The 19229-nt window shown below is 42.2% G+C and overlaps 1 protein-coding gene across 1 annotated transcript; it reads right to left on the bottom strand.

Moving 5' to 3' along the window:
• Nucleotides 1-11698: 11698 nt before the first annotated feature.
• LOC134878077 (dual specificity protein phosphatase 3-like) lies at nt 11699-18326 on the bottom strand. The gene is made up of 3 exons (XM_063903880.1): nt 18045-18326; nt 14825-15057; nt 11699-13948 (listed from the first exon to the last, which is right to left on the bottom strand). The coding sequence occupies exons 1-3, from the start codon at nt 18218-18220 to the stop codon at nt 13740-13742; spliced, it is 618 nt and encodes a 205-aa protein (XP_063759950.1). The 5' UTR covers nt 18221-18326; the 3' UTR covers nt 11699-13739.
• Between the last annotated feature and the right edge of the window lie 903 nt (nt 18327-19229).

The following is a 19229-nucleotide window of genomic DNA, read 5'->3' as shown; positions in this document are numbered from 1 at the left end:
GTGGGGTGGGGGGGGGGGGGGAGTGAATTTGTGGAATCACAGTGTGCCGATTAAAAGGAAACTGTCAAGCTGGGACTCCAGTGGAAGCCATTTTGGCCCGATTGGGTCAGACCAAGTGGACTTTTGTGGGTGGTGCCTGGGAGAGGAAGGGAGTCAGCAGTATTCGCCTGTAGATATGGCTGGGGATGATGGGGGAGGAGGGGGGAATTGGCGTTATGACTCCAGAAACGGACCCTTGTTTTCCCTTCCCTCGCCTTCGCAGCAGAAATGGACTCCGCCGTTCTGAGCGAAACCCTGAGATCAACACTGCTCCACCAACCATATCCCAAGATGCCATCCACGATAACAAATAACTATCAGGTTTTTTTCTGTTGCACTAAAACCACAATGTCTGTATCCCTTAGTACCTGTCCCTTTACCCCCCCCCCCCCCACCCCTCCTGCTCCCACCTGTCTTAACAATAGAGTTCTGCAGGAATGAGTCCTAAACCCTGAGATAAGTCAGCATTTTCCTGTGTCCTCTTACGGAAGTCAGTGGTGTTCTGGATTTGGTTTTGGTTGCTATCCTGGAATAAGGTCTGTGGCTAACACAAGCTGATACCCCACTGGTGGATTTAAAAGTGGAGGTGTCTAAATGAGACGAAAGCATTGACGTGTGAGTATCATAAAACCTTTGTTTGCCACAAAGATTATTATCTGCCATAATTCAAAATCCAATGGAGGAATCCCAGTGGCTTTTTGTGGATGGAATCAGGAAGATGCTGCCTTCAGGGTCCACTAGGGAAATATGACGTCCCTTCACCACTCTGAAACACACTCCGGTATATGTCTCTGGATGACCTGTTGACGGCAGCAGGATCTGTGACACGGCCCCTCAGGCTCCGCCATCAGTGTTACTAATCTACATTGCAGGGTATTAAAATAGAACCGTAAGCACTGATTATACAGGGACACACACACACAGACGCACACACACACACACACACACACACACACACACACACACACACACACACACACACACACACACACACACACAGCAATAGGCTGATCAGTACAGCGTCTCAGCAGCCACCTCCAGGCTGTCTGTGCTCACTATCACTGTGAAGAAACGCCGACAGGGAACCGCTGGCTCTGTAACTCTACATGTGCCTCACAGAGGTCGCTAATACAATTATACAGTATACAGAAGCATATATTTATAGATAGAGATATATATATGTATATATATATAAATGTCAGTTATTATATGTGGCATTAGAGCTAACATTGGTTGAGTCAACGCTGCCAGCTCAAATCACGCCTCCGTATCACCGGTGTTGTAGCACAGGGAGTTCATAGAATAATATATAGATCATATTTATGCATCATTGCAGTCATATTGCATTATGATGCTTGCTGGCCTTGTTGTCATCACCAACTAACCTTGGAAGTTTACCAACCTCTCGCATACCTCTAAAGTCACGTCATACAGCACAAAACAAGAAGTACCTTAAGCAGAAACACATCTCTTTTTCCTCCTCGCACGGGAGTACACTCATCTTAGATTTAGGATTTGAGCTGGCAGCCCTCTCTATCTCTTTCTCTCAGCCAAAGGATCACTGGAGTAATCCCCCCCACCCTTCAAACACACCAGCACCACACAGCACACTGCCTTCCGCCATGATCAGTTGCACCAGCATAGCAGAGAGACAGAAGTCAGTCACCGTCCTCCACCACCCTAGACTCCATTGAGCTCCGTTTTCACCTGGACATGCTAACGCTAGGCTAACTCATGTTTTCAATCTAATGCACGAAAAGTAATGGAAAAGATTCTCTTTCTAACAAATGCATTCATAACAAACAGCGTGAATCTTTTTAAGAACGATGACTTTTTGAATTTGAATTTCAACATTTTGCTTATAATTTTATTTTAAATTTTGATATTTTTTACAAACTCTGACTTTTATCAGACTTTTTAAGAATTATATTCAAAAATGTGATTTTGCTTATAATTATTATTTTTTTATTGTGACTTTTTCCCAATTTTTGACTTTTTTCCAAATTCTGACTCTTTTTTTCTAGTTCTGACTTTTTTCTGTTGAAATTCTGACCTTTTTTTTTTAAATCTGACTTTTATTAGTCCTGTAAGAAATATTTCTACATCGATTCAACAGTTCTACATACACTGTTTTGCAAAAGCAGCGATTTTGAGTCTTCGTCAGTCGCCTCCACCTAATGTCTCTCTTTAACTGTCCCTCCGATCAAAGTCAAGGTTTATGTTACGTTTACAATAAGCTACAAATGTGAACTTGATGCTACGCTGTGCTGCTGCAGCGAAGTTCAAACTACAACAAACACTCAGAAGCAGATCATGCAACTTCCTACAACAAATAATTTATTACTTACCCAGGGAAACATCTGTAAGTCAACATCCTTTCCTCACATCTGCTCCCGTCGTTCCAACCTCCCGATTTACAACCCAATATTTATTTCACTCTGTCCTCTTAGTACGCTTCTACTTCCCTTTACCCACAGAATCCTACCCCAACTCATACTAGCACTCTTTTTGTGGAGATGGTCGACAATCCCTGCAGGAAAATGTCCACATGTGGAATGTAAAATACTGAAATTGTACGATTAAAGACACTGTGTGAAGATCCACACTCGTGTTGTTTTTGATGTTGTTGATGTTGCTTTCGTTGTGCACCAAGTGTTCGTTCTTGCGCTTAAATCTAAGGTTGAAAGCAAGCGGGGTAAAACCTCCGTCGTGTGACAGACTGCTACTGAAATGTCCTTTATTTTCTTTAATATGCTATGTTTATAAATGACCTGTGGTGTGAGGACTGAAACACCTCTGAAGGAAGAGATGGAGTGACTTTGTTTTGGACAGAGAAAAAAAATCTTGTTTCTTTTTTTATGATTATTCTTTTAATGTCGTTATTAATTTGCTTCTGATTTTCTTGGTAAGTGAATGTCTGTCTATCTGTGTTGATGCTTTACTGTGATAAAATGGCTGTATATGCACTTTCAGACCATCGCTGGTGCAGTTATCTAGTGCTCAAACGTCACCCAAGGGCCAGGGTTCACATCACCTTCAGTTCAGCTGAAAATACGTATGCATGAAAACAGCCTACTATTCAATTTCTGGGACATGTGATCTGATTCAGCATTTTAAAAAAGTGTAAGTTGCCTTATTGTGTTTTTATAATCTGTGATGAAGTCGGTTAATGATAACACTATCAAATTCATTTTTGGGAGTAGGCCCATCGGTTCATTACTATATCTGATGAGAGTGTTAGCATCAGAGCTAGCAGTGTGGACGCTGACACTTTAAAATATGCTATGTTCTTATGTGGGTTATTCAAAGTATGACCTTTATAATGACATAACAAGGCATTTGGGTTTGGATCCATACTGTAGATTTGGCAGAAATGACAAAGTTTTGTGGCTAACATTTGAGTTTTCCCGCCCTTTTTTGTTAGCTTCCCCCAGGGCTACGTATGCTAGCCTGAACAGTGTAAACAGATACAGTACATACTATTTAATTGATCTTAACAGCTCAAATGTCATTAAAGATCTCCAAGATGTTTTCTTCAATCTAGCTCTCATTAGCTATTAGATGAACAGCAGCTAACTCGCTAACTAGCTGCTAAGATTCCTTTCTGCTTTGTAATTCGTACACGGAACAAATTACATTTAACCTGTTAATGTCAAATCAGATTCAGGTTGCTTTGCTTTTGGAATATGATTAGCTGTCGGTAATCACACAACACTTTACTTTAGTCCAGCTCATATCAGCTATCAGAGAAGCCGCAGCTAACGGCTAACTCGCTAACTAGCTGCTGCGATTCCTTTCAAACTTGTAATTCGTAAACAGAACAAATTACACTTGATGCTTGATGTAAAATCTGATTCAGGTTGCATTGCTTCTGGAATATGATTAGCTGTACCTAAATTAGCATTTGAACTACTATGTGCAAGCAATTAGCATTCCTACAAACAAAATGTCTCTAGGAATTCACCTTGTTGAAGGTTTTAAACGTCTAAAAGGTCATTTGTTCACACACTTAGAATAACGCTAGTCACATGTATGTCAACATATTGTTTCTCAAACCCTTATAGCATGCACACTGCTCAAACACCTGCCTGTTTTTACTCTCATATCAGTGAATTAATGGGCAAAATCTCCTTCCTTCTAAAAAAAAACCCCTCTCGTTAACCTGACAGAACAAAACATTTAAAGTACAATCTCATTTAATGCTTTTTACAATCAATACATTTTCTTGGGGACTGTATGAAAATATTGGTATTGCTCATGTGGTGTTATGTCATGCGTACGCTACACAACAACATACTGTCTGTCACTAAACACGTTAACAGTTATTACCATTGTTTGTTGACTGTACACAAATGATCGCCGTTGGGAGGGGAGTTGATCCTTGTGTTTTGCTTCTTTTTTTAACTATAAAAAGCTAGAAAATTGTTGTTGTACCTTACCCCAAAGATCTGAAAAACATAACGAATTTAAAATGTGAAAGAAAACGTGGACTACGCTCCAGAAAAAGAGAAATACTATGTGACACTTCCCCATTTCTGACCACCACAAATCATTTCCATACAGTCCCTTCCTCCTCGTTATGCATACAGTATTTTTGTACTTCCCCTATCATTAATAACTTACTATTTTGGTGACAATGTTTTGTAAGTTTGTTGTAAATTACATTTTTGCCAAATCTACTATTATAATGAGTTGAACTGAGAGTGAATGAACCTGAATCCTGCTTTCCACAGTTGCTTGGGCTGTATCACTATTTGCTCTCACTCTGATCTGTGTCAAAAGAAAAACACACAAAAACAACAAAAAAATAATAACATACGTCCTGTCTTAAATCTGACCTTAGACCAGGGCTCATTTTGCAATGTATAAATCTGCCGTGTTTTAATCTCAATGTCGTGATAAGAAATATTGCTTGGGGATAAAAATCGCTTGGAGATAAGAAACACAAAAAAAGTACAAAATACAAACCAAAAAAAGAGATGTATACAACTATTCATACCTCATTAAACTGCTTTGTGCCAGATTAAAGGAGGGGGTGTGATCAGTCTCAAGCAAAGAATCAACAGTGGTTGGCAAAATAAGGAAGAGGACCCAACGGTGGTCTCGGGAAGATGAAAACGGGCCCCGAAATTAGTTTGACTAAAATGTGGGGCTGGTTTTATCAGGATGATTCGAAATGAAAACATTCAAAATGTGTGAATTTCTCAGAAAATAATGCTTACAGTATAAACTGTAGGGAAAGTTACTGCACTTACTTTGTTATGTCTATAAGGAATTGATTGCATGAAATATGAAGCCATGCTTTGCGTATTTATCAAAAAGCTGGCAGATGTTTATTTCATCTCTGCCTGTTCTGCCCTGACAGACCAAAAGAGGACGGACTCACAAGACTCGGGGCTGCATCGAGTAGTTTGGCCGAATGGAACATTTTAAATACAGTTTTAGACAACAGAGTGGTGCAGGAATGAGTCCTGAAACCCCGGGAATGAGTCAGCGTTGTAGTCCTTCCTGTTCGTCTGGAAGTCAATGGGTTATCCTGGTATAAGTTCTGGGGGTAACACAAGCTGAAGAGATTTTAACGTTTTGTTTTACGACATAAATTACCACGATGGGAAGTTGGCCATTTTGAATTTTGTGCATTTTTCATGTATTATTGCAAACGTCTTTAGGATTTAGAGGCCTGTATGTCCAGAAGTCAATGTTTTTTTGAATAACGATCACAGATTTTAACGTTTAACTTTTATGACGTAAAATGTGTTAGTAAATACCCCCCTTTAAAAACTACAGTTGCTAACAGTGTCTAAATTAGACGACTAAAAGCTGTAGTTCCTCTATAGCCCAACATTAGCCTCCTTTAGCTTAGCGGTGGTGACGTGAAGTCATGTGACCGTGCTGTAGTTCCTTTATAGCCCAACATTAGCCGCCTTTAGCTTAGCGGTGGTGACGTGAAGTCATGTGACCGTGCTGTAGTTCCTTTATAGCCCAACATTAGCCGCCTTTAGCTTAGCAATGCAGTTCCTTTATAGCCTAATGTTAGCGTTAGCTATTTTCTTCCGGCGATACCATAAAAGTGGTGTTTTCTGCAATATAAGAAATCTAATTACTTTTTGTTGAGGACGCCCTTGCAGTGCTAACTACACAAATACTTAATTCCTGCATCACTCTATTGCAAAGAAATCAACGAAAGAAGTTGCTCTGCCCACAACAAAAAGAGCTTAGAAGACAGATGTGATCTTCTTCAAGCCTTCAGATATGAAGTGCAAACATGCAACGACACACTTCCTGTTGTGTACTCTAACACAGGCCGGTAGATTGTGCCTTGTATAAGATTTAGGTTTAGTTTCCCTGTGATGGACATGTCCTCTCTTGTCTTTGCTCTCCTTCACAGTGACTTTATGCAGCGGCTCTTAAACCCTAAATATCTGAGAGAAACGAGAAGCGGCAGCCATTGTTTTTTATGGCACAGCACAGTGTTGAATGTAAAGCTGAATGCGGTGGAAACACCCCAGGTGTGACGGTGTGTTTCATAATGCTGGTCGTGGGTTTGTAATGGGCACGGTCGGTGTTGGTCTTGTTTCCTGTGACAAATCATTCATGGCACAATCAGAGAATCTCAATGGCTTCAAGCTGTTTGTGTTTGTGGCTATGCGACATTCATTTTCAAACATTATAAAATTATTTGATATCAAATCTGCCTCTTTGCCTTTGTCCAGCTGCATTACTGTCTGCCTCTAATACGTTTTACACTACACACTGATACACACCTGAACATCAGCAGGAGAGGACTCTTTAAAGTAGAGACACTACATACTGATATACACCTGAACATCAGCAGGAGAGGACTCTTTAAAGTAGAGACACTACATACTGATATACACCTGAACATCAGCAGGAGAGGACTCTTTAAATTAGAGACGCTACATACTGATATACACCTGAACATCAGCAGGAGAGGACTCTTTAAAGTAGAGACACTACATACTGATATACACCTGAACATCAGCAGGAGAGGACTCTTTAAAGTAGAGACACTACATACTGATATACACCTGAACATCAGCAGGAGAGGACTCTTTAAAGTAGAGACACTACATACTGATATACACCTGAACATCAGCAGGAGAGGACTCTTTAAAGTAGAGACTCTACATACTGATATACACCTGAACATCAGCAGGAGAGGACTCTTTAAAGTAGAGACACTACATACTGATATACACCTGAACATCAGCAGGAGAGGACTCTTTAAAGTAGAGACTCTACATACTGATATACACCTGAACATCAGCAGGAGAGGACTCTTTAAAGTAGAGACTCTACATACTGATATACACCTGAACATCAGCAGGACAGGACTCTTTAAAGTAGAGACCCTACATACTGATATACACCTGAACATCAGCAGGAGAGGACTCTTTAAGGTAGAGACCCTACATACTGATATACACCTGAACATCAGCAGGAGAGGACTCTTTAAAGTAGAGACTCTACATACTGATATACACCTGAACATCAGCAGGACAGGACTCTTTAAAGTAGAGACTCTACATACTGATATACACCTGAACATCAGCAGGAGAGGACTCTTTAAAGTAGAGACACTACATACTGATATACACCTGAACATCAGCAGGACAGGACTCTTTAAAGTAGAGACTCTACATACTGATATACACCTGAACATCAGCAGGACAGGACTCTTTAAAGCAGTATAAATGGTTTATCTATGGTGTGTTTGGAAGACCTCTAAATTATTACGAACACTGAGACTCTGAGGAAATTGAGTCAGTGTCAGAGCTGAGTTTTGGTGTTGTTGTGGAGGTGATGATGTAACCATGAGCAGCTTTCCTCTCCAGCAATCCAACGCAAACCACCCCCCTCCCTTATTCCTCCCAAAAAAAACACAGAAGGGCAAAGCTGGTACACTGTGTACACGCTGCAGACTGACATGAGTGTGTGTGTGTGTGTGTGTGTGTGTGTGTGTGTGTGTGTGTGTGTGTGTGTGTGTGTGTGTGTGTGTGTGTGTGTGTGTGTGTGTGTGTGTGTGTGTGTGTGTGTGTGTGTGTGTTTGATATAGAGGCAAAGAGTTTTACACAGATTGACAGACAGTTACATCCATTACAGATTTTTCCACTCATCAAAAGGGAAAGTGCTTCCAGCGAGGCTCTAAAGATAGAGCGGTGCTTTTGAGGATGCTCATATTCGCTGACATTACTTATCATTTGCATTCTTTTGCAAAAAGGCAGGCACCTGTTTCAAACACGTGCCTGCATCTCATCCATAAACACATGTGGAAGTGCACATGATTTCATTACATAAGACGTCTGAGATGATTATTTTAAGATTATTGCTGGAGCAAAACCCCCACTGTTGAATTCAAAAAACGGTGGTTGCTAACAAGAGTCTAAATGAGGCGACTAAACGCCAGCATTAGCCTGCTTTAGCTTAGCGGTGGAGACGTGAAGTCATGTGACCGTGCTGTAGTTCCTTTATAGCCCAACATTAGCCTCCTTTAGCTTAGCGGTGGAGACGTGAAGTCATGTGACCGTGCTGTAGTTCCTTTATAGCCCAACATTAGCCTCCTTTAGCTTAGCGGTGGTGACGTGAAGTCATGTGACCGTGCTGTAGTTCCTTTATAGCCCAACGTTAGCCTCCTTTAGCTTAGCGGTGGTGACGTGAAGTCATGTGACCGTGCTGTAGTTCCTTTATAGCCCAACATTAGCCTGCTTTAGCTTAGCGGTGGAGACGTGAAGTCATGTGACCGTGCTGTAGTTCCTTTATAGCCCAACATTAGCCTCCTTTAGCTTAGCGGTGGTGACGTGAAGTCATGTGACCGTGCTGTAGTTCCTTTATAGCCCAACGTTAGCCTCCTTTAGCTTAGCGGTGGTGACGTGAAGTCATGTGACCGTGCTGTAGTTCCTTTATAGCCCAACATTAGCCTCCTTTAGCTTAGCGGTGGAGACGTGAAGTCATGTGACCGTGCTGTAGTTCCTTCATAGCCCAACATTAGCCTCCTTTAGCTTAGCGGTGGTGACGTGAAGTCATGTGACCGTGCTGTAGTTCCTTTATAGCCCAACATTAGCCTGCTTTAGCTTAGCGGTGGAGACGTGAAGTCATGTGACCGTGCTGTAGTTCCTTTATAGCCCAACGTTAGCCTCCTTTAGCTTAGCGGTGGTGACGTGAAGTCATGTGACCGTGCTGTAGTTCCTTTATAGCCCAACATTAGCCTCCTTTAGCTTAGCGGTGGAGACGTGAAGTCATGTGACCGTGCTGTAGTTCCTTCATAGCCCAACATTAGCCTCCTTTAGCTTAGCGATGGTGACGTGAAGTCATGTGACCGTGCTGTAGTTCCTTTATAGCCCAACATTAGCCTGCTTTAGCTTAGCGGTGGAGACGTGAAGTCATGTGACCGTGCTGTAGTTCCTTTATAGCCCAACATTAGCCTCCTTTAGCTTAGCGGTGGAGACGTGAAGTCATGTGACCGTGCTGTAGTTCCTTTATAGTCCAACATTAGCCTCCTTTAGCTTAGCGGTGGTGACGTGAAGTCATGTGACCGTGCTGTAGTTCCTTTATAGCCCAACATTAGCCTGCTTTAGCTTAGCGGTGGAGACGTGAAGTCATGTGACCGTGCTGTAATTCCTTTATAACCCAACATTAGCCTGCTTTAGCTTAGCGGTGTTGACATATCCATCTGCCAAAGCGATGTAATGTAAGCTAATTAGTTATAGTTAGCATGCTAAATGAAGATGGTGAACATAGCATACCAGCTAATCATCAGCAAGTTAGCATTGATTTTGTTAGCATGTTAGCCTTTACACAGTGTTACACCAACACAGTCACCTTGTTTCTGCCTTTCATTAAAGTTAATCATATCTAGATTATTTAAATAGCATTAAGACAGTACGGCACACTGTGTACACATTTTGTCGTATTTATAGTTGTTATATATTTTAGCACAAGATAAATAAAGGATACTTATTATGATTCCTAGAATGTGTAAACCTATTAGTTTAAGTGACTATGTCCACACAATTGCAGCTAATGCAGGATTTTTAAGTGCTTCCTTTTATGCACATGTTTGTAAAATCATCCTTTTTTTTCAGAGACTCTATAAATGGGTCTACCAGTAAGAACAAAATGTCTAAAATACTGAGCATCTACACTGTGCAGCCATAGTTCAATACACACCTGACTCCCACACACACACACACACACACACACACACACACACACACACACACACACACACACACACACACACACACGGCCGCCCCACCCCCTGCCTGGATTCATTCATGGAGACTGATGTTATGTAAGAGCTTTATCCTCTCCCCACAACAGACACGACCTCGCGTCAACTATGGCGTCAGGACAGGACACGCGCACACACACACACACACACACACACACACACACACACACACACACACACACACACACACACACACACACACACACACACACACACACACACACACACTTGCATAAAAACATGAGATGGCAAAAGAGACAGAAATAGAAAACATGTCGGTGGCGGGAATCAAAAAGCAAATGTGATGGAAATAAATCACCATGATAAACCCAAGAATGGAGTTGGATTAAAATGTTAGATTATGCTGTATCTTTAATTTCAGACCTGACTTTAAACCCCCCACCCCTTATAAACTCTATCACTAGATCCTACATTTCCCATAATGCAACTCCAGAGTTTGTCTACATTTCTGTGCACAGTTGAACTGAATGGTAGCTGTGCAGGTGATATTAGTCCTATTGCTCCCTCTACAGGACACAGGGCTTCACATCACCTGGTATACAGAGTCAGAACTGTAAAGAGAACCCCTCTACAGTTCAGAGGTAGATGGTGTACTTTTACTCCACTACATGTATTTAATCTCTGTAGTTGCTAGGCAGATTAGGATTAATGATGGTAAATATAATCTCCCTTAAATCCGACTTTAGTTCACCTGCAGTAAATCCAGCAGCTACCCTGCAGTATACAAAGCCATTCAAAGTAGCTGCACCTTTCTACTTTTACTCAAGTACAAGACCTGAGTACTTCTACTTTACTCAAGCACAAGATCTGAGTACTTCTACTTTACTCAAGTACAAGACCTGAGTACTTCTACTTTACTCAAGTACAAGATCTGAGTACTTCTACTTTACTCAAGTACAAGATCTGAGTACTTCTACTTTACTCAAGTACAAGACCTGAGTACTTCTACTTTTACTACTAGTACTTTTCCCGCCTCCGTGCTCATGTTAACAGAACATGGATTTTAGCTGGAAAGGTCAAATCTTCATAATGAGCGTGGTGATGTGTGAAGTGCTCTCACTCATTTAGTTTTAAGACTGTGTGCTGATTCCCCCCCCCCCCCCCCCCATGTCTGTGTAGCTTCCTGTCTCTGTGTTTCCCTCCTGTCTGATTACCTGGTGCCTTTGTGTGTCCCCTCCCCTCCCAGCTGTGTCTTCTCTTCTTCATCGGCTTTGTATGAATTTAAGTTCTGTGTCTCTGTGTGTGGGGTCTTCTGATGTTTGTAACCTTGAATCATTCTCAGTTCATGCCTTTGTCCGTGCTGCATCTGGGTACTACCTGCCCGGCTCAACCCTCTCAATAGTTTTGTTATTCAGAAGAAAAACTCTGGAAGATACTGATCCGGTTTAGCCAGTTTATTACTGATAATATGCAGAGAGAGCGACAACAATCAGCCGTGTCATTAGATAAAGTGCACTTCATAGAAGCAGTTCTGAATCCGAGAGACCCAATGGAAGCCTAGTGACAGGAACAACATCACACACTACTCAGTAATGCACAAGAGGATTCACGAGCTCAATAAAGCACATGGTGACACATGATGCACACACAATAATGCACGCTAATAAATATAGACATAGGCTACATCGCTGAGCTAACAGGAATATAAACAACATCTTGGCTCAGGCTTATATTACAAAGCATGCTGCTGTACAATATAAAACTCCATATACTCTGAAACACAAACATATAAACACACTAATGTGCAAAAGGTGTTGACTGAGGAGTTACCCAATAGTGTGTAAGTTCCTGGCAGATGCATTTCACATTCTGGCAGTGTTTGAATTACAATCTATGGTTTAGTGGCTTTGTTTCTCTTATTGATTTGGTTTAAAGTCACAGTTCATATCACTACAATGCATGTGTGTGTGAGTCACCATGCAAATGTTGGGTGAGCGATTAACTTAAAATATGTCGAGAGGTGCATGAGGAAGTTGCTTAACTTGTTGGGGCAAATATAATGTTTAACTTTATTGCTGAAAGTTAGACGAGAAGATTGTTACCCTCATGCCCGTACAGATAAACACGAAGCTACAGCTAGTAGCATGTTAGCCTAGCTTAGCACAAAGACAAACAGCTTAAAAACAGCCAACCTGACTCAAAGTCACAAGCACCCTGCATGAAAGGACACAAAAAGACATGAATTTGAGCTGGGAATAATTGTTAGCGTAGCATTAATCGCACCAAACTGCATTAAGAAAACAGGCATTTGAAAAGTTGTTTTTTTGTGGACAGACTTTATACAACTTAGCATCAGGAAGCAGTCATTCAGCAACATTTTCATGCATTAATTGGATTTCAATCTTATCTAAATCTGCTTTATTTTGAGTGTATACCCCAGTCGTAAACCTGATTAATGAGGCTGCACAAAGAAACAGGGTTATCTCTCATTCGAAAGGTGGGTTAGCATGTTTAAGTTTTAGAGGGAATAAAAAATAATTAGCCTCAAAGATTTAAAGTTGCTGCAAGCTGGTTGTTTTACAGTCGTTGTGCTAAGCAAAGCTAACAAGCTGGTGGTGTAAGCTCTACACAGACATGAGAGAGGGATCAACGTCCTCCCTCACTTTTGGAAGAAAGTGAATCATGATTAAAAACAAGAAATGGTTTCCTCAAATGACAAACTGTTCCTTGTTCCCTTTGCTGCATCCAACCAGCTTCATTTGACTGTTAACATCATTATTTTGCAGTATGAAATGGTGTCAAGAATTCCTGTTAAAGCACCACCCAGACATTCTACACTCTGTATCATTGGTCAGATATTGTGCCGTTTTTCTAAAACATACCAGGCATGTTACCAAAAGATACCGTAACAATACCCTCCTCTATCTCCCTGAAATCTGATTCAGTAGGGACAATCCCAGCGTCCACCTCAGACCCCTGCAGGAATGGCTGAGAGATTTGGCAGTGATTGCAGGAGAGAGGCCGGGACAAAGGGCTGGATGCCAGGAGGAAGTGAATGAGAGAAGGTGGAGACCAGTTACACCATCTAAATTACACCTCCTTTGGTGCAGGGGTGTCCTATTTCTGTGTGGGGACCCTGAAGGCAGCAATGGGATTTTCCATGTGATTTGTGATTATTGCAGAGAATAATCAGGGGGGGTTCTGGATCATTTCTACACCAATGTATTGTTCTCTGGAGTAATGAGCTGCAGGAAGACACACCAAAGGACGTTACTAAATGAAATACCCTTACTGATTATTCATGGTGACAGAGCTCTCATGGTACACAGAGTAAATGCAGCGCGCCTGTGTTCAAACGTTACACGAATCATCACCACAGGGATTCCTCAGAGTTATAATGTGTGTGTTATTTTGTACTGTACAAACACTTCCACGATCCTCTCATGAAACAAAGCATACTCTTGACCTCTCTTACGGACAGTCCGTCTCATTTGTTCCAGAGCTTTCCGTCAGCAGCCAGCCTCTGGTTGAGTCGACAGAGCTGCCGGAGGAAGCCGTCGTTGGGTCCGATCTCTCGTTTGTGGCGCACCGTGGCGAGGGCGGTGTGGACGTTCATGCCCTGGCGCAGCATCAGGTAGGCGATGACTAAGGTGGGCGAGCGACTGTACCCCTCCCTGCAGTGGACGTACACTTTACCTGTAGGGGGAGACGAGGAAGTCTTTCTGTTTAAACACTACCCGGTCGACACATCCAGACTCGTTTGTCTGATTTCGACCCACCATCCCTTTCTCCTCCATGCAACCATTTAAACTCACATCCCTTCAGCACTACCTGCACCCCTGTATCTCTCCTTCCCTTCATCTCTCCTTTCTGCTTTCCTGACTAAATCCCTACCCTACTTATCCCTTTGACCCTTCACTCCTCCCTCCATTTGTCCTTCACTCCATCCCTTCATCTCTCCCTTCCTCCCTTCAGCCCTACCTCCCTACATCCCCCTTCCTTACATCTTTTCAACACCTTCATCAATCCCTTCCACTTTTCATCCCTCCCTCCCTTTATCCCTTCCTCTCTCCATCCCTCCTTCCTTTTGGTCATTTATCCTAACATATCCCTCCCTCCTTTCATCCCTTCCATCCTTCATTGCTCCCTTCTTAAATGTACTCATCCCTTTATCTCTGCTTCCCTACATCTTTCATCTCTCCCTCCTCTTTTCCTGAATATATCCCTTCCCTGCTTATCCCTCTGACCAATGAAACCTCCCTCCATTCCTCCTTCCTTATATTCCTTCCCCCCTCCCTCTCTTTATCCCTTCATCACTCCGTTCCTTCATCTCTTTCAGCTTTCATCCCGTACCTCCATTCCTCCTTCCCTCTATCCCTTCCTACATTCATTCATCCCTTCGTTTCTCTTTCCCTACATCCCTTCTTCTCTTAATCCATTCATCCCTGACACCCTACTTCTTTTTGACCTGTAATCCCTTGCTCCCTCCATCCCTCCCTCCCTCCCTGCTTAGGATACAGCTAATGTGCATTAACATTGCTCTGTTTTATCCAGTCTTTTTCATCCTCTGACCTTTTCCATTTTTGTACGCCAGCGCCTTCTCGATGAACTCCGCCGCCTCCTCAAAGTAAACGCTGATGTCGAAGTGGTCGGTGTCGCTCGCTGCTATGCCGTGGTACGTGATGTTTGTGCCGCTGTAGAACTCAGCGTTGGTGTTGACGTGCATGAAGGAGTTTCCCTCTGCGGCGTTCAGGATGTGGGTGATGCCCTGACGCTTCAGACGCATCACGTTCATCGCCACAAACCTGAGTCAGAGCGATACATTTAAAAACCAGTTTAAAATACAGATTCAAGCTAACGTTAAAGATGACATATTATTGTGTGTATCAGTATGTAGTGTCTCTACTTTAAAGAGTCCTCTCCTGCTGATGTTCAGGTGTATATCAGTATGTAGTGTCTCTACTTTAAAGAGTCCTCTCCTGCTGATGTTCAGGTGTATATCAGTATGTAGTGTCTCTACTTTAAAGAGTCCTCTCCTGCTGATGTTCAGGTGTATATCAGTATGTAGAGTCTCTACTTTAAAGAGTCCTCTCCTGCTGATGTTCAGGTGTATATCAGTATGTAGTGTCTCTACTTTAAAGAGTCCTCTCCTGCTGATGTTCAGGTGTATATCAGTATGTAGTGTCTCTACTTTAAAGAGTCCTCTCCTGCTGATGTTCAGGTGTATATCAGTATGTAGTGTCTCTACTTTAAAGAGTCCTCTCCTGCTGATGTTCAGGTGTATATCAGTATGTAGCGTCTCTACTTTAAAGAGTCCTCTCCTGCTGATGTTCAGGTGTATATCAGTATGTAGAGTCTCTACTTTAAAGAGTCCTCTCCTGCTGATGTTCAGGTGTATATCAGTATGTAGAGTCTCTACTTTAAAGAGTCCTCTCCTGCTGATGTTCAGGTGTATATCAGTATGTAGTGTCTCTACTTTAAAGAGTCCTCTCCTGCTGATGTTCAGGTGTATATCAGTATGTAGAGTCTCTACTTTAAAGAGTCCTCTCCTGCTGATGTTCAGGTATATATCAGTTTGTAGAGTCTCTACTTTAAAGAGTCCTCTCCTGCTGATGTTCAGGTGTATATCAGTTTGTAGAGTCTCTACTTTAAAGAGTCCTCTCCTGCTGATGTTCAGGTGTATATCAGTATGTAGAGTCTCTACTTTAAAGAGTCCTCTCCTGCTGATGTTCAGGTGTATATCAGTATGTAGAGTCTCTACTTTAAAGAGTCCTCTCCTGCTGATGTTCAGGTGTGTATCAGCAGGATGGAACTGATCATCTAAACTTATAGTGCTGTGAAACCTCTGAGATGCTGTAGCCAGCCACTTGGCACCTCCTGCCTTTTGAAATGTAGAACGCTAAAAATAGAGTGGCTGCACCCTGGTGTTCCTGCTGAATGCAACGTCACGCCGCCACAAAAAGTAAAAAGCTGTCTGCCAGGCTTCCAGACGATTCAGAGGATCCAGGACACCAACACAGAGAAGCTGCAGCCATACACTGACTGAGAGATGTGCTGTGTGGAGCGTTGTTCCGATGAAATGTGGTAAATGTTTAACGATGCTGCTCTGTCCATTATCACCCCTGTTGAAGGCGTTTTAACGGAGGCACCAGAGACAAAAACACTGCTGTGGTGCATTGTGCACGGGGGAAACGACCTCTTAGAGGCTCTGTTTTAGATCCTCTAAAATGTAGAACATGTAATATATATATATATACAAGGTCTATTTATACACAGTCTATGCTGTCTTTACAGGCAAACTCCGTTTACGGCCATCAAACATCTTCCAGCTGAGCTTCAAAGACTTTCACATTTTCTCCTGTGTTGCAAAGAAATGGAAATCGAACCAACAGCGTTAACACTGACGTGATCGTAACTACATTTTTAGGTCAGAGTAGTTTTAATATTACAGTTTTAAACGAATGAATGTGCTGGGATTTATATTGTACAGAGCTGTCTGTGTAACTGTGACGGTGAGAGAGTCTATGTCATGTTTTTACTTCATTGTTTAAGTTGCGAAACATCACCTCTCCTAGTAATGTTTATTTGTTCATGGTCTCAATGAATGGACAGACATTGGTTGTGTTGTCTGCTCTTCAAAGCTGGTGTTAAATTTCCTGACTTCTTTCTGTGGGTTGATACGATAGCCCCTTTATCCTCCTTAGCAACGGTCTGTTCTCCTCTGCAAAGGTGTGTTATCGGCTATGAACGACCTCGGAAATGTCCAAATTAACCAATCAGAATCGAGTATTCATCTAAAACTGGTCCCAATCCCAAACTGGTAGCAACGTGTTATCAGTCAGGCCCTCTGCTCTTTCCCTAGCCAGGACTTTCAATCGGTTATCTAGCCTGACAATCAGAGACACATATAATGCGCGTGTATTGCAGTATTGAAATGTTAATGCAGAGTTCAGACCGACGGGGAAACGGTTCAGCTTGGCCTTCCATTCCATTCCTCAGCCTCATCAAATATTAAACACGTTTCTGCCTGATGTTTCGCTCTGCCTGCAGTCGCCTGTGTCGATAGTGTCCTCCAATAGGGGAATTAAACACATTCATGTTCAACCTACAAAAAAATGCCTCCGTTCAAAATCATTCAGTGGTTTTCAATGACTATATTTCATGGCATTCATTTGCTTGATGATTCTAGAACACATGGATGTTACCGGACTCACGGTTCGGATCCCTTACTGCAGATTAAGATCTTTCTCTGTGATATAATATAATACAGTATTTGAAGCCAGTTTATCTATTGTGAAGTGATTCACCATCTGCTGCTTCTTACCGAGCTTAAATAAAACTGCCTCACCTTTAAGAAATCAAACACTATCTCCTGATCATACAGCAGTGATTTTTAAGTAAGCATTATTTTGCTGGATTATTCTTGGTTTCTTCATGTCAGTTAAATGCGCCTTAAATGATTCCCACAGTGATCCCTCAGCCTCCTGCACGATACTCTGTAATAACCCTAATCAGACACATCGTTTCATCCCATTACATCAGTGGTGAACTGTCAGGGTCTTCAAGGTATTCAGAGAAGACCCTGGAACCCTCAGATAACATAGAATATGATGCACTGGATTTTACTGCACTCGAAGCCAACAGCTGTTGTCCAGCATGTATGGGGATCGGTTCTGCTTTGTGACTGGAACTGGTGTTGGGATGGGAGTCAGAATGGGATTTCGAAGGCAACATGATGACAGTTTAAGACCTCTCTATGTTCAGATATAATATCAAAACAACATGCACTCACGCATTGCCCACGTAGATCCTTGGGTAAACCTCATGGAAGTGTCTGGTAGGCCAGCTGTAGAAGCCGCTGCTGTCCGTCAGCAGGTCGTTCAGCTGCTGGATGGAAACCTCGAATCCTTCCCCCGGGGGGTTCTGTCGGTCCGGAGCCGCTTTCTGCTGTCTGTGGCTGTCCTTCATGCCCGAACACTGGAGAGAAATGTGGCGGACCGGTGTCTGTTTCCTGGCGGAGAAGGAGCGGTGGAGCGGCTCAGCGAAGTGCGCCTGCCGTGCAGAGTATGGAAAGCCAACAGTGCCATAAATTCAGAGCAGTTTTACACCTTTTGTCGTTTAATGGCCATGTTTTCGTGCCTTTCATGGTGCTAAAATATGGACACGGTTATAGTATATAATGGGAAATAAATAATAAACAAATAGTACGATAAATGGTCATGTAAAAGGCAGGTTTAGAAAAGTATTATGCAAATTAAAGTCAAATTCACCACAAAGATTATCTTGTCAAAGATGTCATGGAAAAAATCACAGAATAGTATTTCAAATAATATTTTTTAAAAGTATTTTTATGTTTAAACTATCATGAAAAATGTCATTGTAGATTATTTAGAAATAATTCAGAGTATATAATATGTTGAAAGATTTCACACAAATGTTCACAGTGGAACAAAATGTGAAAAAACAAATTCACCGTGTGTTTATTGTTCTGTTTTATTTTGAAATGTATTCCCTTCTTGGTCTGCCCCTCCTGTGACTCCAATCATTTGTATATGTGGGACATTATCAACGGCTGTATTGTTCATGTGCCTCCTGAGTGTTTGGAGGAGGCGTGGTTGAGGAGTGTCACCCTCTGTGGAAACAGGAAATGGTGGCCATTCTCAGACCAGACCCATGAATGTCATTGCAGGTAGAGCAGCAGAGAAGCTCTGAGACTCAGCCGGACCCTAGCAGGGGCAGAACTGAGCGTCTTACTGGGGAGGGGAGCCGTCCAAGGCCATAGACAAAATGGATCCACGTACTAACACCAAGGGACACAAGGTCATCAATGTCTCTCTGTACCTTTGGACTATTTGTGAAATCGAAATATTAGAAAGTGATGTAGAACCACTAATCCACCATCCTGAGAAATCTAGAGTCCCTATAAAGAATTACTTATGGATTGAAGTCAAACTCAGATTCACATTAGAACTAAAGT

Source organism: Eleginops maclovinus, chromosome 16 (genome assembly GCF_036324505.1).
Source record: "Eleginops maclovinus isolate JMC-PN-2008 ecotype Puerto Natales chromosome 16, JC_Emac_rtc_rv5, whole genome shotgun sequence".
Taxonomy (NCBI): domain Eukaryota; kingdom Metazoa; phylum Chordata; class Actinopteri; order Perciformes; family Eleginopidae; genus Eleginops; species Eleginops maclovinus.
The sequence above is the reverse complement of the archived record's forward strand: the minus strand, read 5'-3'. Positions and strand labels throughout refer to the sequence as shown.